General features: G+C 54.2%; 1 protein-coding gene across 3 annotated transcripts in view; it reads right to left on the reverse strand.

The window, feature by feature from the left end:
• Window positions 1-335: 335 nt before the first annotated feature.
• The window catches only part of BDKRB2 (bradykinin receptor B2), a 32,653-nt gene continuing 6,489 nt past the window's right edge, over window positions 336-26,499 (reverse strand). For 2 of the 3 annotated variants that reach the window (XM_075530534.1, XM_075530535.1), the window contains exons 2-4: window positions 8,740-8,851; window positions 7,367-7,478; window positions 336-4,467 (exon numbers count right to left, since the gene is read on the reverse strand). In XM_075530534.1, the coding sequence (XP_075386649.1) occupies window positions 3,357-4,467; window positions 7,367-7,440 (1,185 nt within the window). In that variant the 5' untranslated portion in view covers window positions 7,441-7,478; window positions 8,740-8,851 and the 3' untranslated portion in view covers window positions 336-3,356. The remainder of the gene's footprint in view (window positions 4,468-7,366; window positions 7,479-8,739; window positions 8,852-26,499) is intronic. The other variant, XM_075530536.1, reaches the window with a different exon arrangement.

Here is a 26,499-nt window from a genome sequence, read left to right on the forward strand (position 1 = left end):
GGCCATCACACCCGGAGGAAGAAAGGCCTGGAGAACTACTTCCAAAGAAGAAGGAGCCGAGGATCAAACCAGGACCACTGCAGACGCGGGTGCCCCGAGTGAGGGCTTGGATAGGCAACACCCAGTAACGACGTGGATCATCAAAAAACAGCTTTCTTTTTCTTTTACTTACTGGCTACATGGTCACGGAAGCACGGAGGCCTCTGCATAAAGGACACAAGCCCTAGAGCAGGTCGAGCAGAAATAAATGGAGCCCCTCTCCCCCAAGTCTGTGTCTAACCGAGGAAGAGAGGTAACATCCAGGGGGTTAGGAGCTGTCACAAACAAGAGCATGCTGAGACTTTCTGCTTGTTTATTCAGCTGTCCAGAGAGGACACTGGTTGGCAGGGTTCACCCACGTTCTCACGTGTGTGACTTGCTGCTTCTTTACAAGACAGAGAATGGTCTTCATCACAGTGTCAGGGGGTCAGCTGCAGGGGGAGGAGGCTTTCTTTCTCTTCCGGTTCTGGGGGATGGTCCTTATCATTGATCTCCCCCTCCCCCCATGAGTATAGGAGTTTCTCAGCACGGGGACCCTGGGTCCAAAGAAGAGGTTCCACTCCCTGCTTTTCATTCTTTGTGGCCCTGAGGTGTCTCTCCCTCTGCTGGCTTCTTTCCTTTATCTCGTGAGGTGCCCCCCCCCCACTCCCTGCCCCCTCCCTGCCTTAGATAAGATCAAGACTGTGCCTTGATTCCAAGTGCTGCATCCCACCCTCATCCCCTTACAACTGACTGGCTGGTCAGGTGAGATCACATCATTCCACAACTGCCAAGCCACCGAGAATCATAGACCAGACAAGCTGATCTGGAATTTTTTTTTTTGAGAAGTGGGGAGGGCACAATTCCCTTCATAGCACACAGCATCACCAGAACGCACAAGGCAGCTCCCCACATCTCCCCAGGCCATGTTGTTCCTAAGACCACCAGTGGACCCTAAATGGCCATTAGGAGCTTTGCGCTGTGCTCCCAGGAGACCTGCTGATGGACAGGTGCTGTACACCTCCAGGCCAGGCTTGTCTGGTTTCATTCATGACACGTGTGTGGTAATGGCCAGTGGAGGCTCAGGGGTAGCTGTCTAGAGGGCCGGTGAACTCACTTCAGGCCCAGCCAACACTTGTCTGAGATGACTGGGGTATGGCTGAGATGCCTAACTGGTGCCCAGTAGATTTCACTTCCAGAACAAGGCAGAAAGGCCTGGCGGTGGCCTGCTCTCCAAGCGACTGTGGGACTCACACAGCACCGGCGTGCAGGGAGCTGCCCCGGGCTGGGGGCCTACTCTGTGGCAGCGAGTCACTGTGTTCACGGCTTGGCTTCATTCTAATGTCCAGTGGCCCTGGTCTGTCATGTCATGGTTCTTTCTCCAGCCCCCAGGGTGTAGATTTATTCATGGGGCAGAAGACATGGGTGAACAAAAGTGATATGGGGTGGGTGGTTGTGGGAGACTCTCTGGACTCCTTTTGTCTTGCACTTCAGAGCGAGATCATCCAACGGTTGTGTTTTCCCCTCGAACCCCTCCCCGCCGGCCACATTCATCGGTCCAGAGTCAGCAAAGATGGCAGCCACTTTTGGAGTGGGCGTGGCCAGGGCACTGTCGACCCCACCGTGCTGAGCGACAGGCTCACTGAGCTTCCCCACTGGCGCTGCAGGTTCCCTGTGGGGCTTGGCATGGAGTTACCCCCAGAGGCAGCTTATCAACGGGCACAGAAAAAGCAGATATGAATTCCCCAAGGAGGGTCTGGGATTTGGGTGGGGACCCCTCTGGCCAAGGATGCAGGACCACCTGGGTCCACCAACTTCCGGCTCCTGCAGGTCCCGCCCATCTCACCGGGGGCGGAGCCTCAGTGCTGCTGTGTTCCGGGGAAGGAACGCTTTCTGTCCCTCTCTGGTTAGTTACAGACCAAGCGCACCCAGTGAGCGAGCCCTGAGCTGTGTGTCTGCGAGGCTGGGTGTGGACCTCGTGGAGGGGTGACCTTCATGTCCAGCCACTTGTCTGTTGCCTTGGGTGGTCCCCACTACTTCCTGGGAAAGCTTATCTCCTGGTCAGTGGGGTTCGCCTCTCCTAACATTGCTACCAACCTGGGGGAGGGTCTGTGTCCCCGTGTGGTCCTGCGGTAAGTTCCATGGGGTTCTTTCTTCTCTGCCTCATCATAGCCCGCACACTGACAGGATGATCTCCTCGTGTGTGTGTGTGTGTGTGTGTGTGTACACATGCTGGCGCGCACACAGGGAAGTGGTGAGGGCTGGGTGGTGGGAAGGAAAGGTGGACGAGAGCTAACATTGACTGACCACCTACTGTGAGGGGGTGCTGATGGGCGCTTCGCCCCAACAGTACTGGCTCCTTGTGGAGCTCGCTCTGAGCCCGTGGGGATGTTTCCCCATCCCACTCTGACTCATTCAGTCCCGTTTGCATGCAGAGCAATAATGCCTCAACTGTGTATAGCACCGTATGCTTTCCCAAGAACGTATATGCCCCTGACTTTTGACCCTCTCAACAGCCTCCTGTTACAGAGGAGGAAACTGAGGCGGGGTCAAGGTGACCAATCGGCTTCAGTTGTGCAACTAGTTGTGCAACTAGCTAGCTGGGAGCAGCTGCTGTCTGCACCCCTTGGGATGCGGGGCTGATCCCGCCCGAGCAGTCTGCTGACAGCCAGGGCCCCGTCATTCCCAGGGGAGCCCACAGTGCCCAGCGCTGAGCATTCAGCAAGTGCTCACTAAGTGCTGACTGGATTTCTCTTTCCCGCACACCACCTTGTGCAGCCACCAGAGAGAGGGGCTCCCAAAGCCTGGGCTCCCGCATGCTTCTCAGGGACCCTTGAGTTTGAATGAGAGGGCGGCCCTCAGATTCAGCCTGGGCTCCCGGGAAAAGCCGGCCTCCAGAATCCTAGGGTTGGAGAGACCTCCCACAAGAGGTGACTAGCTCTCGGGTGTGCACTCTGCTGTAGGACTGGAGCTGGGGGCAGATGGCCTGGAGACACGAGCTGTCACATTGGGGCAGGCGGGTCACCGATGGAGGGAGGCTCAGCCGTTTGTCCCCACCCCTCCACCCCTGGAAGGAATTCTGGCAGCGACAGCGGAGGACAGTGAAGAGGTGGCTATGCTTGTGTAGCCCTCGCCGGATGCGAGGCCTGAGCGCCCCTACAGCATCGGCACTGCTGTTTGGCGTTGCCAACATCACTCTTCTGGCCGTGGGGACCCATGGGCCGTGGCAGGATTGCCTCCCAACCTCCTGGGGGCAACTCTACCGCCTTATCCACCATAGAGAATTTCTTGGCAGCCTGGGGGGTGGGGTGGGGGCAGGGGCTAGAGGTGGGCACCGCTCACTGGCTGCCCCTTGCCCACTCGGACACTTTGTGAATCTGTCGGTCCACCGAGATGGAGGTGCGTAGCGTGCCCAGGGAGTTCTCGATGTTGGGGGGCTCCGGCCCGCAGCCCCCTTTCCGGCACAGTTCCCCGTACACCTCCCAGGACTTCTTGCGGAAGCGCTTGCCCACAATCACATAGACCAGCGGGTTGAGGCAGCTGTTGCAGTAGCCCACGTAGGAGCCGATCTGCGTGAAGACATCGATGATTTGCACGTCCCGGCAGCTGGAGATGAGGCCCAGTCGGTGCAGGGTGTCCAGGAAGGTGCTGACCTGGAAGGGCAGCCAGCAGACCACAAAGAGCAGCAGCACCGCCAGGACCAGCACGGTGGCCTTCCGCTCCGTCTGCACCTCCTTGAACTTCTGCATCTCGTTGTTACGCAGCACGCGCAGGATGTGCATGGTGCAGAAGCTGATGATGCTCAGGGGCAGCAGGAAGCCCACCAGGTTTAAGAGCACGTTGGTACACACCTCCCATGTGGTGGACGGGTACTTGATGATGCAGGCGGTGACGTTGTGGCCCTCCTCGCTGTAGTCCTTCATGGTGCGGAACATCAGCATGGGCGAGCTCAGCAGCAGGGTGCAGCCCCACACCACCAGGCTGTAGAGCTTGGCCCAGCGCACGCCGCGCAGGCGGCCTATGGACATGGTCTTGACCAGGGCCAGGTAGCGGTCGATGCTCACCAGCATCAGGAAGCAGATGCTGCTGTACAGGTTCATGTAGATCACGGTGTTGACCACGCGGCACAGGACCTCGCCGAAGAGCCAGTCGAAGTTGTTGGCCAAGGTGATGGCCCAGAAGGGCAGCCCGCAGGTTAGGATCAGGTCGGCCACTGCCAGGTTGCCCAGGTAGATCTCTGCCACCGTGCAGCTGCTCTTGTGCAGGCAGAAGACACTGAGGACGAAGATGTTTTCAAGTGAGGCCAGGATGAAGATGGCCCAGAGGAAGGGGGTCTGGATGGTATTGAACCAGCTCCACCACTCCGGCAGGGGGCAGTCTTTGCTTGGGGCGAGGGTCGAGTTCAAAGCGGGCACTAGGACTGTCGAGGTGACATTGAGCATCCTGGCACTGAAAGAAAGTGGGGAAGAGGCTGTTTACACGCCCCAGCTGGCGCAGTAGGAGAGGGGAATTAAGGTGCCTCCGTTCAACAATTTCAACCCACCCAGCAGCGGGGAAGAAAGGCCTGGGTAAAAACCAAGGATCTCCCCCCGCAACCCCACCCCCAAGAAGATCTGCTCCAACACCCGGGGTGGCCGTGAGCTTGAATGGTTCGCTTCTTTAGTTTTCCAATGACGCAGCTGCAGCTTGTGGACAGTGAAGGCAGAATGGAGTTCGAGGCCTTTTCTGGGGTCAGGTGAACCCAGAGGCATGCCTGCCTCCCTGGGGCTTTAGAGACTCCCCCCCACCCTCCTCTGCTCACGGAGCCTAAACTGGCTCCCCAGGTTCCTGCCTCATGGCTCCCCTGGCTGTTTCCGTGGCCTGGGTCTCCTCATCAGTGCTAACAGTCACGGGACTGGACCTGGGCCTCCCTGCAGCTCTCCGTGTGGGGACAGAGAACAGGAAGAAAGTGTGTGTTATGAAACCTTTAGGCTCATGTCTTAAGGAGCCCGGCAGGCTGGGTTTCTGGGCTGGAGGGAGGCCTTCACCCTTGTGAGTGGGAGGTGAGTCCCAATCACATTCTCATAATTAATACTGTTCCCCACCATATCCTCCCATCATCGTGCTGCCTTAAACTTACCTCTTGCAGACACGTGGCTGATTGCTATGTAGCCGGGAGCTTTAACTGCTGAAGATAGCCACCCCCTTGACCTGCCCTGAGCACTGGTGTAGTTACTCCTTTTACATACTCGGGGACCTTTAGGGTTAGGGTACAGCCCACTTTGTTACGTTTGTGGTTACCTGTAATTGGGGGGCTTGCATGGCCCGAGGAAAGATAAACTGTTGGAAATATAGTCTCTCTCTCTGCGTGGACCTGAAGTCATGGAGGCGGAGGTGAGCGCTGCATGCTCTGTCTTGTCTGATGTCTCTTTAATTTACCCCTCAATTACACAACAGCCCCTTGGGCCCGTTTAGTTGTGGGGGCTGGTACCCCACATCTTGGGATGGAGGACACCCCAACACCTCCTTCCTATCACATGGACCCCTCCCAAAGGCGCTGCCACCTGTGCCTCACAAGCCTGGGCCCACATGAGTCCTTCCCTACAGAGGAAAAGGAGCCATGCAAGACAGAGAGATGCCAGCCAGGCCCCAGCGCCAGGGACCCCCTGCCACACCCCGTGTCCTAGGAACCCAGATGTCTCCTGACAAACGTCAGCATCCTGGTTCCCAGGTCTCCCCTCAGGCCGCGTTGATGATGGTCAGGACGGTGGAGCCAGACAAGCCTCCTGGGTTCAAAGCCCGGGCTCTTCGTTCATGAGCTGTGACCTGTGGGGGGAGTTACTTTACCTTTCTGAACCTCACTAGCCTACCTTGTCAAATGAGAACGATAAGAATCCACCTCTCAGGCTTATGCGGGGACTAGAGACAATGCCCAGGAAGCCGCCCAGTGGCACTCATTTCAATACACACTCGATACTATCTGGATAATGATTTATTTCTGTTAGCCTCTTAGAAAAGGGGTGTTCGATGCCGGCATGGCTTGCTGAATTCTTGCTCCCGTGTCAGGGATACCGAGAAGGATGATGGGTGGACTGGCAGATCCAGGCAGAGTACCGGCAAAGGCAGAGAGAGGGGCAGGAGGTGCCTCGTGGAATCCAATAGGCTGGTCCCCTCACTTAGGCTGAGTGGAGGGTGTGAGGTGGGTGTGAGGCGGGTGCTCGGCGCAGAGCCTGGGGAACTTGAAAACCAGGAAAAGGAAGTGGTGCTTGATTCTATGGGCGACCAGGAGCCACTGAAGGCTCATGACCCAGCGCACTACGCTTTTAGAGGCTGCTTTGCTCTCCTTGTTCACTGCATCTGGATTGAACATGCGGCCACACCCTCCTTGCCTTCTCCCCTGGAGGGGGTACTTGGATGTTGAGGGTGGTCTAGGAGACTAGACAAGATCAAATGCATGGGGCCAGGAGGCATCAGGAAGCCTGATCCTCCTCAGGGACCCCCATGGAGCCCCCTTGGTCTGGCCCTGGGCCCTCTTTTCTGCAGTTTCAGAGACCCACAGACTCAGTGCCTCAGTCCCCTGTCATTGCCCCACTCATTACAGACAGGAGTTGATAGCCAGCCCCAGATGCCATGACTCATTTCCCAGCAGGATGGCCCTCCTGGCCTAGGCTGGCTCTTTGGAGCCCTAGAACCATCAGGAGGTGACTTGGGAAGTACAGAATTGGGGGTCAGAGTGCTCTGTGGACCCCAGCTGGGATGGTCATCAGTCAGCTCCAGAGGAGACCTTCTATGCCACAGGCCGAGCTCGACTTCTCTCATCTGGTCAGCTTCCCTCCTCAGAAGGTACTGGCCGTCCATTAGAAGCCACCAGTGTGTTGGAGACATCTTGTCTCTCCAGGTGACCCTGGGCTCCTGTCTGACCAGCTGAGTGTAGATTTGAGGGATTAGGTCTCTGACCTTCATTTCCAAGTTCATCCAGGAAGGCTTCCTCTCTGCTTCCCACCCCTGGGCCCCACAGAGCAACTCGCTCCCTGGTTCCCACCAGGGGATTCGAACACTGGTCTCCTGAATCCGTTGGGTCTCATGTTGGTGCAGTGGGTGATCCACAGGGCTGCTCACCGCAATTTGGTCCTTCAAACCGACCAGAGAAAGATGAGGCTGTCTGCCCCGGTAAAGACTCACAGCCTCGGACACCCACAGGGACAATTCCACCTTCTCCCACAGGGTTGCGACGAGTCAAACCCGACTCCATGGCGGTGGGTTAGGGGTGCCGGGAGATGAATGTAGCCGCAGGCCCTTCATCCCGGGCCCCGCTGTGACGGTCCCCCAGCCTCCATAAGCAGTCAGTGGAGGGATCTCTTTGACTCACCCGAAGGGGGCTGAGGTGGGCTCCAGGTCTTCATCAGAGAACACGAACATGAGTCTTTTCCAGGCAGAGAACATTTACGGCCAGAGTGGGCTGCGGTGCAGTTCCCGGGCTCCTGGAGCAAAGGAGGTAGTTAGAAGGCAGCTGGGGGCATCAGACACAGTCTCTAGGCCCTGGCAGGGGGGGGGGTGGTCTGCAGCTGCCTTTCCCTTCATCAGCCCCCAGATGTCATTTGGCAACCATGTCGGTTCTGACTGGTGCCTGTGTGTGCGGAGAAGTGACCCATGAGGTCTTCTAGGCTGTGACCTCAGGAAGCCGAGCACCTGCTTCGGAAATGTCTCTGGGTGGGACTGCATATGTAACCTTTGTGCCTGCCACTCAGGATTCTCTCAGTCTCCTTACAGGTCATTGTGAAGTACACCCCTGCTGTGTACTGTGTGTGTGTGTGTGTGTGCGCGCATTCGCGTGTGTGTCTACTTATGCTGAGATTGGAATTGGAGTCCACTGGGAACCCTGGCAGGGCAGTGGTTACACACTGGGCTGCTAACTAACACTTCAGCGGTTTGAACCCCGCAGCCGCCCCACGGGAGAACGATGAGGCTGGCTGCTCCTGTAGATCTTTACAGTGTCGGAGACACAAAGGGGGCAGTCTGTGAGTCGGAAATGGCTTGTGGTTTTGGGGACATGGAGCTGAGGCCGAGCAGTCTCCGTCCTCCAGGAGCAGCCCCAGGGAGAAAGCAGACATCACTCCGACAGCCACGGGGTGATCCAAAGGGGTGCACTCACTGCCATCACGTCAGTGCTGACTCAGAGCGACCCCATGCGGCAGAGCAGAACCTTCCCTGCAGGTTTCCCAGACGGCGATTCTTTACAAGAGCAGAAAGACTCAGCTTTCTCCCGAGGAGCTGCTGGTTTTGAACTGCTGACCTGGCAGTTAGGAGCCCAATGGCTCACCTATGATGGTTGCCACCAGGGCTTTTTCATACAAGCTCTCAGGACAGCTTCATGTGGGTGCTAACCAGAGCTGGGGCCTCGATGAGGCTTGAGTTATGGGTGAAAGGATGGGGATGGGACGGAGTGCTGATAGCAAGAAGAGCAGGTGCAAAGGCCCTGAGGCAGGAAGAAGACTGGCGAGGTTGTGTGCCAGGTCCTGGTGGTCGCCAGTCTAAATGGAGAGGGGTGGGGGAGACTAAGAGGACAGGGGTTCCAGTGGTGTTTGGAGTATAGAACGGACGTGCCTGGAGAAGGTTGGACACAGGTGGACGTGGAGGAGGTATGACAAATGACCTCTTGGAACTGCTATCGACTGAGAAAGGAGCAGGGGGTGGGGGTTGGTTTAGAAGGACAGTTCATGAGCTTAGACTTGAACCTGTCACCTTGGAAGTGCTTGGAGCTTGGCCTGGAGCTCAGGGACTGATCAGGGCTGAGGGCGAGCTTTGTCTCTGTGTGAGGAGGCAGGGAGGGGCAGGATCCAGAGTGGCCTTGAGCCTAAAGAGAGAGACAGACACAGATGAGCGCAGTATCCAGAGTAGAGTTACGACAAGCCCACTTACAACTGGTAGCTCTCTGCACCTTAGTAACACAACTGTATACAACACGGCAGCCTGCCCGTGCTGATGTCACCTTTCTCATGCTCACTTGCTGAAGTTCAGGTCGGTCAATGTTCATCGATCACCATGTGCGACAACTGAGCTAGCCCCACACTTGTATCCGCTGCAGCCCCATCTTTAGGCTGACCACACTGACAATGGGGTCTTTAAGAGACTGATATGAACAGGCAGACAGGGTGGGAAAGAAGAGGTATTTTAACTTATGTCAGAAAGGACTTAGGACAAAGGACTTAGGACTTTCGGGGCTCTCCACCCTGAGTCCGGGACCACAACTGAGCCCCCAAGGTGGGGGGGGGTACACTTGCTGTCAGCTGGGGCTTCTTCCAAGGATGAGTCTTTCTCTGTGTCTCCTCCTGCTCATCTTTGCTCTCACCCCAGTGGGACCAGAAGTCCCATGCTGGCTACACAGGGAAGCGAGGTGGCCTGAGGAGGCGTCCTGTCCGCTCACACTGGGGGGAAGCCTGCAGGTGAGACTCATCCCAGATCTGGTTCTACCCCCCTGCTCTCTGACCACCCACTCCTGCCCCGGAAGGGCTGGCACACATGAGGTGCATGCAGTTATAGCTGCATTTTTCAGTGTGTGAATGTTCCCATGCATACACGTGTGCAGATGTGCCATACCTGTGTATGTGCACACACAAACCCACATGGTCTCATATGCACATCATGCATGTGTGCATGTACACCTGTGTGTGTGTATGTATGGGCATGGACATGCATGTGTGTGTGTGTGTGTGTGTGTACATAGGAGTAGTCACAGAGCTGTCCTTTCCCGTTGTGACCCACTCAACTAGAGGGACTGCAACAGTGGGTCTGGGGCTCCCAGCAACTCAGTCCCCTCGAAGTAGTTACAGGAGATGGAGACCCACCAGTAGGCACTGAGGGGTCGCACATGGTAGAAGAGAGGCTGTACCCTACAGCAACCTGTAGCCAGGCTCTGGGGACGGGGTGCCTGGGCCCCCAAGCAGAGCTGAGAGTGGGGTCCCATGCAGCCCAGGTCGGGGGGGTGGACAGTAAAGGAAGAGGGACCCTGGGGAGTGCAGGAGGACCTGAAAATTTTCTGTTCTGACTAGCCTGGCCTGGCCATGGCAAGGCCTCTCTGACCAGAGAGTCAGAGGCCGAGGACTTAAATCACATGCTAGAAGCCGCTTGTTGTCACCCTGGTGGCTGCTGGCTGCCATCGAGTCTCCCTTTCCTCATGGGGGCTGGAGGGTGACAGAGTGGAACTGCTCGGCCAGGCGTCCTGGTAGATCACCAGGCCTTTCCTCCATGGAGCCACGTTGGGGTACTAATTGCCCACCTTGGCTGAGCAGCTGGTTGCAAAAGACTTATTCCACCAGGCTGGTTCAAAGCAATGACTCCTGAATCATCACTTTAAGTTAATTGCTATTAATTAATCAATCACTGCTTTTAACCCTGGTGGCCCTCATTGGGTAAACAGTTCAAAGTCGGCGGTTCAAACCCTCTTTCCGAGGGAGAATGGGGAGGCTGTCTGCTCCTGTGAAGACATACAGTCTTGGAGATCCTAAATAGGGCCACTAGGAGTCAAAGGCCGTTCAATAGCAGTGTTTTGTTGTTGTGAGGTGTGGGCTATGAGTTAGGCTGCCAACTACAAGGTCTGCAGTTCAAATCCATCAGCTGCTCCACAGGAGGAAGATAAGGCTTTCTGGTCCCATAAAGACCTGCAGCCTCAGAACCCTGTCTGCAGTGTCGCTGTGAGCCAGAGCGGATTCCATGGGTGTGAGTTTGGTTTTGGTTCTGGTATGGCTGAAGCAGTGCCGCTGGCACAGGGATTAAGTGCTCAGCTGCTTACCGCAAGGTCGGCGGTTGTCCACCCACAGCCCCTCCCTGGGAGAAACAGCGGCAGTCTGCCTCTGTAAAGAGCCCCCAAACCAAACCCACTGCCATCGCGTCGATTCCGACTCAGAGTGATCCTGTGGGAGATTTCCAAGACGGTAAATCTTTATGGGAGCAGACAGCCTCCTCTTTCCTCCTTGGAGGGACTGGTAGGTTTGAACCGTTGACCTTGTAGTTAGCAACAGAGCGACTAACCCACAACGGCCAATGTATAAGACCTACAGGGTCACCAGGAGTCCGATTGACCAGACTCCTCCCTCCCACTCTGCAGGGTCTCCCGTTCCATTTCCAGAAGTGCAGGCAAGTTCCAAGCCTCCTGGGCCGGTTTACTCCCTGACCTCCGCTGTGGGTCCACCTGGTTGGATGTCCCCAGATCTGGCTGAATCAGCCCAGTCAGATCCTAAGTGTTCACTAATGACTATAAACATTGCTTTCATTTTCAAAACATACCCCGGGTTTCTCGAGCCCAGCACGGTCTCCAGATGTCGGACCCAGGGTTTTGAGGACCTGGCAGAAGCTGACTGATTTGTTGTTCCTAGTCTTTAAGGCAGCTGGTCTGGGGCCAGGTCACCCTCTTCCTCCTTCTCCCAGCCCTCAGGAATGAGCTGGGGACCACAGGACCGAGGGATGATGGGGCACCATCAGGAGATAGGAGGAAATGCGGAGATGGGGAGGGTGACAGCTCTGTTCCCCCAGCTCCTCATTTTGAGACCCCAGCGCCTAGCTGTGCCGGGACCAAGGTGCCCAGCTCATATGGGGGTGGGGATGGGAGCTTGTCTCCGGAGTCTAGCAATGGTGCTCAACCCCTGTCTCTGAGGCCTGGGCCAGGGGTGACCGTGGGTCCGGGCCTTTCTTTGTTGTCTGAGCTCTGGAGTGCTGCTCGTTCCCCCCAAGTCTGCTGTCTGTTGGTGGCTGTCATGCAGTCCCCAAGGAGGGTGTGTGACACTGTCAAAGGACATGCCACCCAATGACTGACTGTGACAGTTTTGCGCAGTGTTCCAGCAGAGCTGTGTTATTTTTTAAATAAATATGCTCCGGTCGTTAGTGCTGACAAAAAAAACTATTTCCTTTTTCCTTTGGTTAGCTCTGCTTGCGTCTAGCACCACACCTACAAGGCTGAAACTTGATGCTAATTTACTTATTTACATAAAAATGTTCTTAATAAATCATTTTATTGGGGGCTCTCACAGCTCTCAGAACAACCCATACATCTATTGTACGAGCATATTTGTACATATGTTGCCATCATCATTTCTAAAACAGTTTCTTTCTACTGGAGCCCTTGGTAACTTATTTACTTTCTGAGTCTCCTAAGGCACGCAGGCCATTATTACCCAATCACGAATCACGTGGTTCTGTCTGCACACTGTTTCCTGGGTTTGCATGGCCCTGATATTGTCGCATTTTCCCGTGCTTTAATTACGACTCAGCATCGACTTGATGGCAGTGAGACCTTCCTTTCAATTTTTTTTTTGAGTTTTAGTTACATATTGTGGTAAGCGGTATTTGTGAAAAGATACCAATAGCTATTTTTGGAGACTGAAGTAGTAATTACAGGAAAAGAAAGAGAAACATCAAATAATGCTGTAAACAGTAATACTGTGACTTAATATAGAGCAATTTAACAACAGGATTTTGTTGTGAGTATTCATATCGTCTAAGATGTATTACATTCAAACAATTGCAGCTCTATCATCATGTATTATTGTAACATTGACTATAGACAGTATTATGGATTCCTGAATCAATTCATTGGAATGACAATGTTGGAGAAGAATAGTGAAGGCGCCATGGACTGCTAAAAGGACAAAGATCTGTCCTGGAAGAAGTACAGCCAGAGTGCTCCTTGGAGGCAAGGATGCGAGACTTTGTCTCATGTACTCCGTGTCCCTGGAGAAGGACATCATACTTGGTCCAGTAGAGGGGCAGTGAAAACGAGGAAGGCCCCTGATGAGATGATTGACACGGTGGTTGCGACAATGGGTTCAAACAGAACAACTGTGAGGCCGGTGCAGGACCGGGCAGGGTTTTGTTCTGTTGTATGTAGGGCCACTATGAGTCTGCACGGACTCAAAAGCACTTAACGACAACAACAACAACAACAACAACAACAACGATTCCACATGGTCTGGTGTGGGAGGAGGTCTGCGGGGTGGGGAGAGACGCCATCAGTTACTGCACTGGGTGATCCCAACCCTAGTGATGTCATCAATCCATGTGGCTCCTGGCGCATCTGATATCAGATGAAGTAGCTAACCAGGCCTTTCTTCCTGGTTAATTCTTGTATGGATGCTCTGTTGAAACCTGTTCAATGTCATCACAGCACACAAGGCTCCACCGGCACACAGGTGGTGATTGCGCAGGAGGTGGGTTGACTGGAATTGAACCCAGGTCTCCTGAAGGGAAGGTGAGGATTCTACCCCTGAACCTCTTCTGTCCCCTCCTCACCTCCAGAGTTCCTCCCATTGTCTTCTAGTTGATTTGGATGCGTAAGCTTTTTAGCTTCTGCTTTTGTAAAGAGCCTCTAAAACAATCCTTCTCATCAGGTCAGCAAAGCATGGCCCAGACAAAGGCGGGAGGAGAAGGAGAGGTCAAGGGCACAGAGGTCAGTAGCAGTTGATACACAAGCCTATGTGGACAGTCAGAATGAGGAGGTCCAGGTGGGAGTGGAGACAGAGACATGGAGGTTGATCAGGTGTGGGAAAGCCAATGTGGCCAGGTTCATGGATACACAGAGGCTTGGCAGAGGCTCTTCCTACGAATACATTTACCTACACTGCAAATATAGCTGAGAATCGAGTAGTGCATCTCGGGCAATGTTATGACGACTTCTTAACTCTCCCCAAACATTTTGAGGAAATGAGGCACTGGGCTTGGGGACTTAGGACTCTAGTCACAAGGGACATCGAGGTCAATGGGTACAGCAACCCACAAAGACCATATTCTACCTTCCACTTTGACTAGTGACGACTGGAGTCTTAAAAGTTCACGAGCAGCCATCGAAGATGCAATCATTCCTGTCTGGAGCATTGAAAAGTGAAGAAAGCCCAAGACTTTAGGAAATAATTCACACAAAGGGCTAATGGACCCCATGTAGCTCAGGCTCCACAACCCTGAGACCAGAAGAACTAGATGATGCCCAGAGAGGAGACCACCAACCACCGCTCTAAAAGGGACCACATTAGGAAGTCTTGGACAGAGTGGGGAAAATGTGGAACAAAACTCAAAATTATAGAGAGACTAGGCCTACTGATTTGATAGAGACTGCTTGAACCCCTAAGACTGTGGCCCCCAGACCCCTTCAAGCCATGAACTGAACTGTAAATCAACTAGCGTGTCTTCAGCACCTCTCCAGCCTCTGCCACGCTTCCCTTTCCAGTGGTTCCTGGGATCTCGGTCAACTTCAATACCCTTGTTGATATTCCATAAAAGGTAGACAGTCGATACGTTTGAATCCTCGTTCTGGGGAGGAATATTGAGGGTACCATGGTTTCCCCAAAGAGCAAGCAAAATCTATCTTAGAAGACGTCCAGCCCACATGCTCCTTAGAGACAAGGATGGTATGACTTTGTCTCATGTACTTTGGACATGTTGTCAGGAGAGACCCGTCCCTGGAGAAGGACATCACGCTTGGTAAAGTGGAGGGGCAATGAAACAGAGGAAGGCCCTCGACATGATGGATGGGCAGTGTGGCTGCAATGCTGGGCTCAAAGCTAAGCACCATTGTGAGGACGGCGCAGGACTGGACAGTGTTTCGTCTGTTGTGCACAGGGCCACTATGAGTCAAAATCAGCTCGACGGCACCTGAAAACCACACCGTCACCAGTGTGCACAGTCACAGCAGGGAGGAACACACTTCTTAAAACCCATCCTGCCAGCCAAGGGGGCAGCATTCGCCCCCAAACAGAGCAGTGAAGAGGCAGCAAAGAAGGACGAACAGAAACAGGGAACACCACTAGGGCAGCGGTTCTCAACCTTCCTAGCACCACGACCCTTGCAGACAGTTCCTCATGTGGTGGGGACCCCCCAACCATAAAGTTATTTTCGTTGCTACTTTATCACTGTCATTTTGCTACCGTGATGAATCGGGCGACCCCCCTGAAAGGGTTGTTTGACTCCCAGGTTGAGAACCGCTGCACTTGGTGATTGTCATCAACACCACCGGACAGAATGTGTACAAAACGATCAAGCGGAAAACTAGTTGACTCCGTGGACTTTCACCCAGACCACAATAAAAAGTCAAACAAAACAAACCTCTCTGAAGCCCTGGCTCACTTATCCTGGACTTAGAAAGTCTGAGGACGGAAGGAGTGAGGGGAGGGAGAGGTAGGGGGTCCAGAGCGGGTGTGAGTCACTGGAGGACTTTGGCCAAGCCCCTGGACCATTCCGGGCTTGCATTCCTCCTGCTCAGGCTAGGGGCAGCCTGCGGGCCCCCAGTCCCAAGACTGACCCCAGTCTTCAGGAGAGAAGACCGGGCGTTCCCACATTTGTCAGACTGGAGCCTCAGTGGGGATGTCCAACCCGGTGATTCACTTGTACCCTTCCCGCCTCAGGATTCTGTCCAAGAAGGCTGATTTTACACAGACCACTCTTCCTGCCATTGCATAAACATCGCTATCAGGGCTGTCAGGAGCTGAACTCCACTTTTACCTCGGAGAAGGCCTGCTTTGGGTCCCCAGGAATCCAGGTCTGAGGGGGCAACACCCGCCCCTTTTTCCCAGGGGCGAGTTTGGCTTCCGACCGAGGAGCCCCCTGGGCTTGTAGTCCCCTGGATCCACCGTGTGTCTAATGCTTTGTGGCAGCCTGTGAAACCAGTGAGCGCTTTCCATATGGACTGGGCAGTAAGCAACCCCGAATCACTGAGCGAGTCTGGATTAGGTCAGGGAAATAGTCTCAGCGGGGCCTAGGGTGTCCTCAGCACCTCTCCCGCCTCGGCGACGCTTCCCTTGCCAGTGGAAAGTGGGCCCGGTGCTTTGGCTGGTTCTTGGGATCTGTCGACTTCAATACCCTTGTTGATATTCCATTAGGAGCCCTTGGCTACTAACCAGATGGGAGGTTCAAACTCACCCAGGGACACCTCCGAAGGAAGCCTAGGGATCCACTTCTGGGAAGTCAGAGCCATGGGAAAGCCTATGGATAGAGCAGAGCCCCCCGCCCCCACCTTTGTTTGTGATGTGAATATGAGGTGTGTGTGTGTGTGTGTGAAGTGGGTGAGGGTGTTCATGTACGCATGTGCATATGAGGGATGTGTGTGTATGTGAGAAGTACTTGTGCAAGTCAGGTGTGTTTGCACACTGTTGTATTTAGCCCTCCTCATCTCTCTGCCCTCTGTTATGTCTGCTACTATGTTTTCTTACAACCCAAGCTCCTGAAAAACATTTGTGCTATAAACCAAACCAAATCAAACCAACCCAACCCGACCCAACCAATCAAACAAACATCCAAACCAAACCAACCTGCTATCTTACAGGATGGAGTAGAGTTGCCTTAAGGGGTTTCCATGGCTGTCGTTTCTACAGAAGCAAACTGCCACATCTTTCCTTCTCAGAGCGGCTGGTGGGTTTGAACTGCTGACCTTTGGTTTAGGAACCTGGCACTTCACCAGTGCACCCCAGGGCTCCGTTGTGCTCTAGAACCAGGTGAAATCACCATGCCCACCAGCAAGTTAGAGTCAAGGCCAGAGCTATAATGAGCCACGGCTTCTCAAGACAGCTCAGTTCCTTTCTTAGACGCAGGCCTGGACAATTTGCTCCTCTAAAACCTGGCCTCCATGACCACTGAGTACGGATGCCACTCACCCACCCACTGCCGGCAAGTGCATTGTGACTCACAGGGACCCAGAAGGACAGAGCAGAGGGGACCATGTGATTTACCCCGAGGAGAGCTGAGTCAGAACTCCAAGTCAGTCCTTGCTGTTTGCCTGTAGGCTGTCAGCAGCGGGGCCCATGTGGGCCTGGGATGTTCCGGAGCAGAGGGAGCGCTCTGAGAAGCAGCATCTCTACCCACCCATCTTCTCACAGGATGACAGGACTTTCCCTGGCTATTCTCCCTCAGCTACCCGGGGCTCACTTCCTGTCTGATCTTTCCCCTGTGTTCTGATGAGGTTATTTTGTGGATGGGATTAGGTGGGGGGGGGGGGGTGTCCCTGGTGGTGTAGGAGTTAACTCAAACGTAGGAAGGAGAAAGACTGGGCTTTCTACTCCCGTGAACAGTCACCGTCTCAGAAACCCACAGGGGTCACGCTGAGATGGCTGTGAGTTGGCTGTGAGTTTGGTTGTCCTTGGTGGTCTGGAAAAAGTTCTCCACCGGCTGATGCCAGGAGAGACCAGTTCCTGGAGAGAGGACATCGCGCTTGGTAAAGTAGAGGGGCAAAGCAGAAGAAGAAGGCCTAGACAAGATGGACTGCCCAGCGGCTGCAGTGAGGGGCTCAAACGACCCGGGGGTGTCTCCCACTGCTGTGCATAGGGAGGGTCACTGTGAGTCAGGATGGACTCGAACCAACCAACAGTGATAATAGCAACGACAACAATGGCGATGCCTGTGGAGGGCATTCGCCTCGGTGGGCCTGATCCAATCCGCTAAAACTCCGAGGACAGAGTGAAGACTTCCCTGCAGACACAGGTCAGCCTGTGGTGTGAGCGTTCTGGCCTGCCCCTCCCCCTGGCCTGTCCCACAGAGATTGGACTGGCCTAGCCAGACTCCATGAACGTGCAGGTCAGTCCCCAGAACTATTGCCACGTGCCCTTGGGCAGCGGAGTCCCTCCCTCCCCTCCTTTGTCACCCTCATGCCGGTCACTAGAGGGGAGGGGATGAGGAGAGGCCGGTCCCTGGAGGAGGACACCATGCTTGGTCAAGTGGAGAAAAAGAGGAAGACCTTCGACAAGACGGAGGGACGCAGTGGCTGCAGCAATGGGCTCAAGCCTGAGCACCACTGTGAGGATGGCTCAGGACCGGCAGCGCTTCATTCTGCTGTATGGAGTGTCACTCTGGGTCAGAACCAACTGACTGCAGCAGCAGCAACAACAACAACAACAGCAACAGCAGCAGCTATACAGGGAAAGGGGACCAGGGGAGGCCCGTTCGACATGATGGCACCAAATGAGAAGTGTCTATCGGACCCCAATGAGTTGGCCTCAATTCGACAACATGCGTTAGTCGGGGTAGACCAGAGGAACAAACTCATAGACACTCATATGTGCATAGGAAAGAGATTTATATCCAAGAGCAGTTGAATATGGAGAAAATATCCCAGCCCAGTCCAGGTCAAGGCCATAAGTCCAATATTAGCCCGCATGTCCAATACTAATCTATAAATTCCTCTTTAGACTCACGCAACACATGCAATGATGCCAAAATTGCCAGGTCGGTTTCCATAGTGGCTGTACATACCTACAGGTCCACCAGCAGTGGATGAGAGTTCCTATCTCACCACAGCCCCTCCAACACTTGTTGGTTTTTGATTTTTTGAGTTGGGCTATCTTTGAGGGTGTTAGGTGGTATCTCATTGTTGTTTTGATTTGCATTTCTCTTATGGATTTTCTCATATGTTTATTGGCCATTTGGGTTTCAGACTCTGTGAAACTTCTGCTCAGGTCCTTTGCCCACCTCCTCAGCGGGCAATTAGTTTTTCTCCTATTATAAGCTAGCAGAGTATTGTAGATTTTAGTAATAAGACCTTTCTCTGATATGTTATTCCTAAAGATGTTTCCCCAGTCTGCAGACTCTCTTATTACTCTCTTGGTGAATTCTTTCAATGTACACAGGTGTCTTTTCTTCAGTATATCCCACTTGTCTATTTGTGACTCCTCTGTATTTGTATCCTTCCCTATTTCTGAAAGCCTATGCATTCCCTGTGCCAAGGTTTTCAGATTAACGCAATGATGCCGAATGCAGGAAGATCACAGGCCAGTGGGTGGGAAGTCTTGTGGATCCAGTGGCGTTATAAGCCTCTCAGCACTGGCAGGGGTCTCCACGTGGCTTCTCCAGCTCCCAGGGTTCTGGCTGTATCAGGGTAGCTTCATGTGGCTTCTCATCAGAAATATCTCATGGGGAGTAAGCAGAGAGAGAGAATGTCTCTCGCCTCCAAGGAAGAATACAGGAATTCCCAGAATCCTCGGGGAAGACCATGCCACACAGAGGCCTCACTGGCTATGACCCGATTGACAAACTAGACTCTACCCCTTCACTCTTAATCCTCTCAAGTTCCAAATTGACACCAACAGTGACTGTTGGCTGACTGGATGATGGACAGAAGGCAGGGGGATCCTTACTTCTTCCCCTAGGACAAGGTGGAAGGTTCTGTGTGCCAGCCTGTGTCCTGTGGGGTGGAGGCCTCCTCATGCCCATGTGCCAGGTCAGAAGAGGCATTGGGAATGAGCCCGCTGTGGCTGAAGCTCAGGGGCAGGGCTTGGATTCAGGCCCTTTCCCTCCCACTCACAGGCCTCCACTGATCACAGGACAGGTCCTCCCCCCCCCCCCCCCCCACACACACACACACACACTCCTCTGGAACATCAGAGGGATGAGAGGGCTTGCAGGACACACACACACACACACACACACACACACACACACACACACACACTCCTCTGGAACATCAGAGGGATGAGCGGACTTGCAGGACTGCCTGTACCTGGCCAGCAGGGGGTGCTGTGAAGAAGCTCTGCAGCAGTGCAGGAGGCTGTCAGAGGACAGCTCAGACTCTGCTGATCAGGGGGGCAGGCACGCATGGGGGAAGGGGGAGGGAGGCACGCAGGGGTCATGGAAACCACAGCCACTGACCAGGAGTCCATTCTGACTCATAGTGACCCTACAGGGCAGAGGAGAGCTGCCCCTGTGGGCTTCCAAGGTCACTGTTCTTAAGGGAAATCAAAGTGCCCTGGCTTTCTCTCTCAGAGCAGCTGGTGGGTTCAAACCATGCACCTTTTAGGTGGCAGCTGGGCACTTTGACCACTATGCCATCAGGGATCCTGGCAGAGATCCTGGAAGGACCTGGCCATCTGGGCAGCTCTTGCTGAGACACCAGCCCCGACCCCACTAACCCCCCAGCTCTGAGCCTTCCCAGGTCACCCCTGGAGTGCCTTTTCTCTGTCTCCACAGACACCTTTGGTCTGGGGCCTGAGAGGAGCTTGGCAGGTAGGCTACAGAGGAGAAGCCAATGTGTGCATATGTGTGTGCGTGCACATGTAAGTATGTGCTCATGTATGTGTGCTTAAGCGTGTGAGTTTGTGTGACCGTGGGGGTGGGTCAGGTGCCTGGAAACATGCCCGGGGCTGGAACTAGGGGCATCTGGGGCTTCACTGGGTGAGACACTCACAGCCGGGTTGGAATCCCAGTTCCCACACATGTCTGACCTTTGAAAAGCAGGGTCACCACTCAGGGCCCTGGTTCCACTCACCTGAAAATTGGGGGTCAGCATAGCACCTACTCTCAGGGGTGGGTTTGAGAATAAAGCAGGCTAGGGAGTGGGAAGCACAGAGAACAATGCTTGATGCTTTGAAAGCTGGGTGGATGCCGACGCTCCCCTCCTCTCTGCCCTGCAGCAGACTGAAACTCTTTATGGGAGTAGAAAGCCTCCTCTTTCTCCCAAGGAGCAGATGGTGGTTTCAAACTACTGACCTGCAGCTTGCAGCGCAGGAGTAACCACGATGCCTTACTCTAATAAACCCAAACCCAACTCACTGCTGACTCATCGCGACTCTATAGGACAGGGTAGAACTGCCCCTGTGGGTTCAGAGACGCCAGCTGTTGATGGGATTAGAGAGCCCCATCTTTGCTCCTGGGGTTTCAAATTGCCGATCTTGCAGCTAGGAAACCAACATGTAACCACTGCACCTCACTGTCGGATTGGGTTCTAAGGTTTCCCACACCAAGCCAGTGGCTCTGAAGGGGCTGGTCCAGCGCCCTCTCCCCTTCTGGGGTTGACCATGCCGCTGCTCATCTACTCCTTCCTTCCTTCATCCTGTTTCTGGTCTGTTTGCAGTGCTCACCGTGGCCACCCAGAGGCAAGCAACAGAGACAAGGGGTGGGTACAGCCGCAAAGAATCTGGACAGCAAGCCCCAGCCCAGCAACAAGGCCCCTACCCCCCACCCCACCCCATCCTCACAGGACCATCACAAATGCCACCTCCTCCAAGAAGCTGTCCCTGTTTCCCGCCCGCGTCTAAGAGTACAGTCAGAGCCCTGGGATCAGTCCCTGGGAGAGGGAGGGGATGTATCAGACCATCTTGAAGACCTTTCCCATAGCTATCTTCCTAGAGGTTAAGCTCCTAGGGGAGCAGTGAGCTCCCTGTTCCCAGAAGCAAGCAAGTAGAAGCAATGGGATTTGGCCCACAGTGTTTTCAGGATTCACCTCCTTACTCTGTTGGCATCCTCAAGCTCATGTGGAGGTGGGTGGATGAGTAAGCACCCCTTCACCAGCTGGGCTCCAAAAGGGGCAGCTCCGGGCCTCTCTGCAGCTCCTGGTCTCCTCCCACCCTCCCCCTGTCAGTTCAGCAGGCATTCCTGCCCCAACAACATCCACCCAAGTCACGTGACCCACAGCCCTCTGCCCAATTCTGCTGGGAGACCAAGCCCTGTGGAATCCAGGGAGTCAACCTAAGGAATTCCTGGGTAATTCCGACGATCTCTCCGGAGTGGCCGGTTGTGCGTAGGTGGATGCGGCTCTCTCATAGTTGATCTGCAGGGGGATGGGCCCCAAGTCTCTCTCAGTTTGACTTTCCCTACTGTGGTAAACACACATACACTCTAAATAAAAACATCACCACATATGACACAGAACATATAAAGATATAACGGAACATAGATAGTACAACCACTTCAAGTACAGAGCGTGGTTATCCGCTGCATTCACCACGGTGCGTAACATCCTCCAGCCATTGCTAGGACGTGTTCATGACCTCAAACAGAAGTTCTGCATCCACGAAGCAGGGACCCCCTCTTTCCCTTCACCTGGCAGTCAGGAAATCACATGGCACATGGCAGCATCAGGCAAGTCTGCTGCACAGAACTCTTGAGAGTCAAAGGGCCAAGATGTCACTGTGAGCACGAGGGCGCTCCTGACTCAAGCCGTGGTCTTTCTGATGGCCTCCTACGCGGGCAACAGCTGGGCAATGGACAAGGGCGACCGAGGAGAATGGATGCATTGACATGACTGTGCTGGGAAGGGTCGAGGACCGTCAGAAGGACAAACAAATCTGTCTTGGAGGAAGTACGGTCAGAGTGCTCCTTAGAAGTCAGGATGGCCAGACGTTGGTTCAAGTCCTTCGGACATGGTATCTAGAGGGCCTAGTGCCCGGGGAAGGACCTCATGCCTGGGGAAGGACATCATGCCTGGGGAACTGCGGGGTCCATGAGAAAAGAAATACCTCAGTGAGATGGGTGACACAGTGGCTGCAGGCATGGTCTCAGCGATAGCACAAAAGAGGCTTTCTGCTCCCGCAAAGAGTTACAGTCTGGGAAACCCACTGGGGCAGTCCCACCCTGTCCTTAGAGCGGTGGTTCTCCACCTTCCTCATGCTGCGACCCTTTCATACAGTTCCTCATTTTGTGGTGACTCCACCAACCATAAAATTATTTTCATCGCTACTTCATCACTGTCATTTTGCTACTGTTATGAATTGGGCGACCCCGTGAAAGGGTCGTTCCACCCCCAACGGGGTCATGATCCACAGGTTGAGAACTGCTGCCTTACAGGGTTGCCATAAGCCCGAATCGACTCGATGGCAGAGTAATGGCAATGGTTGTGAGGATCGTGCAGGACTAAACGTGCCTTGTCTATCGTAGGATCGAGACTGGGTAACATCCTGACCAACCAAGAACAGATTGAAGTCATTAAGGATTTTGCCTAGCTTGGATCCACAATCCATTCTCCTGGAGGCAACAGTAAGAGATAAAGGGATACATTGCACAAGACAGGTCACATGGTACTTTCAATCGCCTCCTCTGCGTGTGGAAGTTGGGAATGGAATGAGGAGGACCAGAGAAGAATCAAGGTGTTTCAGTCATGGTGCTGGCGAGGGACATTGAGAATACCAAGGACTGCCGAAAGGACAAGCAGTACTGTCTTGGAAGAAGTGCGGCCAGAATACTCCTTAGGGGCGAGGGTGACGAGACCTCATCTCATGTCCCTTCAGCTTGAGGAGAGACCAGTCCCTGGAGTGGGCATTGTGCTGGGTAGAGCAGATGGATAGCATCCTGGAGGAAGGCCCTGGACAAGATAAAGTGACACAGTGGCTGCACCAATGGCACCAACACGAGGAAGGCTTAGCTTTCAGGGTTGCCATGAGTTGGAACTGGGTGGGCAGCACCCAAGAACAACAAGAAGAGCCACCACCACCAAACCAAACCCACGGCCATCGAGTCAATTCTGATGCACAGAGATCCTGTGCATAGACACTAATTCTTTAGTCTTGCTCCTGTGGAGCAGCTGGTGGTTTTGAACTGCTGATCTCGCTGTCCACAAGCCTCCCAACGTGTGACCCACTTTGCCACCACCACCACCACCACCACCAGAGTAGGAACCAGTCAATGGCACCTAAACACGGCAGCAACTTGTGACCGATAGTCTGTTTGCCGTCTATGCATTTCCCTCTTCTAGCTATTTCGTATGAGCTCTACCATACGAACATGAATCATCCCGTAGACAGTATATAACAAAGAATCACATACTACGTGTGCATCTGGCATGTTTCCTCTGATGGCTCCAAGGCCATTCGCATTGCAGCATGCACCTGAGCTCCATTCGTGTCTGGGGCTGGATCATGTTCGATCGCATGCACAGGCCACAGTTTGCTTACTCACTCACCTGGCCTGCTTGTACTTTGGGGGCTACGGTGAATAATGCTGCGGGGCCACTGACCTAAAAGCCTGCTTCTATTTCTGTCTTCCATCCCCCCGCCCCACACACACTCATCATGTAATCCATACACATGTCAGGAGGCATCGATAACTGACAAGGGCTCTTTCCAGAAAATACAACCACACGTTCGCTACAGCACCCTGAAGAAACCCGCTGTGGACAAGTCAGGTTCCGATTCATCCTAGTCATGAAGGACAGGGTGTGAACTGCCCCATCCGATTCCCCGGTTGGCTGCATCTCCCTCCTGGGGAGCAGCTGCGGGGTTGAAAATGCTGACGTGTTGACTGGCAAGGCAAGCATGCACCCACGGTTCCACCAGGGCTCCTCCCATCTAAGGGGAACGAACAGTATGGGCAGATCTCCACAACGTTGTGGGTTCGGTTCCAGACCACCCCAATAAGGCAACTATCTCAATAAAAGCCAGCTGTATGGCTTTTTGGTTGGTTGGTTTCCCAGTGCGTATGAAAGCGGTGCGTACACTGTTGCATGCGCAGCCACATTCAGAAAGGGCTTAGTGATTATCCGTTGCTACCAATGCGAGGCACGGAGCCTCCAGGGGCGCATGCGCGGTTGGGAAATGACGTCAACAGACTTGTTCCACGAAGGACCGCCTGACCTTCACTTTGCGAACCATGCAGCGCCTGCGGGCCCAGTGACAGCGAGGCGAGGCGCACGCATCGCTCCGTTTCAACACCACTCGGATGGCGCCAGCGCCCAGTCGTCCTCTCAGAAGTGCTACACCGCGCTCCCTCTCTTCCTAACAACTTCCTCCTGCCCCCCCACCCCCCTGCCGGCATTCCTCTTGGTTTCCTTGGATCCAATTCACTTCACATATGGCGTTTCTCTTAGGTTGGTTTTAATAGCCAGACACTGCCCCCCATCGCTGCCTTTGCCCCCCGGGATTTTGCATGGCGACAAATCCTGGTGGTGGGCTCTCTAGCGTTTCCACCACCGCCCAGAGTAGCGCTGTCCCCAAGGATAGAGCATGAGCCAGGGAAGGGCTGGATCTTCTGCCCCTGGCCACGTTACAACACAGAAATGGTGACATCAATTCTGCCAATGCGGCTTTCATGGTGCCACCCGAAAGGTCATTATTTCAGCACACAGCCAGCATGAAACACACGAAGGAGCTGTCACATGCACAGTGGGCTCAATCGAAAGAACAATTGTGTGGGTGTCGCAGGACTGGCCCGGGGCTCATTCTGTTGTGCGTAGTCTCTATGGCTCGGAACCGACTCCAGGACACCTAATAGCTCCAGAGGGTGTGGCTGTCTTACAATGTTACATATTGTAGATTTTATCATAAGACGTATACATCATGCATTGTTTTCCCCTAGTAAGAGGCCACGTAGGGATGCCCCATCTGACACCATGGCCCCCTCATCCGTCCACATTTTCTGTCTTGAGTCCACACCCAAGAAGACTGTGTGAATTCATGGAAAATTCCATGATCCTAATTCCATTCTAACACGAACGTTCTGTAGCCCTGCCATCTAAGAAGCCTGTGCAATGGAGATGTAAGAAAGGTGTACATGGAGACCCTGGAGGTACCCACAGCGTGAGAGGGGTCCCAGGGGCATGGCCCCTTAAGGCTCCTCCAGGCAGCATTGCAGGGGGCATGGTGGCAGCTGTCCCCTCCCTGGCCCTGGCCCTGCCCCACCCCACCCCACCTCTGGGAACCTTGGGGTTCTTAGGCTGCCTGCTCCTTGCAGATAGAGACAGAGGAGTGCTGTCCTCTCTGCTGTGTTGTGCTACCCCTCCCCCCTGGGGGGGCCCACCAACCTGACCAGGATGCTTGGTGGTGGGTTGGGCCTTTGGGACTGAGAGTCTTACACCACCCCCCCATTTCCGGTGCTAAAGCAGGCACACAACCCTCTAGCTCTGCAGGGACTGAGGAGAATGCGGATGTGCCCCAACCTGTTGAGTCCCCTCCTCCCGCACATTTTTGGGGCTAGAAATCAAATCCACTGGAAAGCCGCTGCTGGACCGAGCTGGTAGGTGCTGTCCAGGCAGCACAGCACCCATGTACACTGATGGGGGGGGGGTGAACCCCTCTGTGTCTGAGTCCAGGAACCTTGTCCCTCTGGGAACCTCACTGTCCCCATAGGTAAAATGGGCTGGGTTAGTGGCAGGGTTCCATCCTCATGAGGGGGGGTTTACTTCTGACGCAGGTCCTGGGACCTCTGTCTCCATCCCAGATTCCCGCAGGTCCCCTGCAGCCCGCACAGCAGCGTCTAACTAATCTGATGGGCCAGCATTTCATGGGTCAGCCAAGGGGCCCCGGTGGGAAGACCAAACGCAGTAGGCATTTCTCTGGAAAAACCCTGCCCCACGCTCTTATGTTGCAGCCCACTGTGGCTGCCTGTGGCAGTGACATCATCTGGCATCAACTTGTGAAGGGGCGGAGTCTAGCCTGTCAATCAGGTCGCAGCTTGATGACCTCATTTGGAGGTGCCAGGGAGAGAAGTAGCCCACTGGAGGCCAGATACACTCACTCCCTGCGAGACATCCATGATGATGAAAAACCACAGGAGGCTATGCTGATGGAGCTGGAGGAGCCACGTGGAGACCCCTGCCAGTGCTAAGATGCTTCCACCGCCACTGGATCCACATGACTTTCTACCCACTGGCCTGTGATCTTCCTGCACTCAGAGACACTGCATGTATTGCGTGAGTCTGAAGAGGACTTATAGACTGGTATTGACTTATAGACATAGGGGCTACTATTGGACTTGTGGACTTCTCTGGACTGGGCTGGGATGTTTTCGGAATGTACAATTGCTCTTTGAAGCAATGTTCTCTATTACACA

The sequence above is a fragment of the Tenrec ecaudatus genome, chromosome 14 (genome assembly GCF_050624435.1).
Source record: "Tenrec ecaudatus isolate mTenEca1 chromosome 14, mTenEca1.hap1, whole genome shotgun sequence".
Classification (NCBI taxonomy): Eukaryota; Metazoa; Chordata; class Mammalia; order Afrosoricida; family Tenrecidae; genus Tenrec; species Tenrec ecaudatus.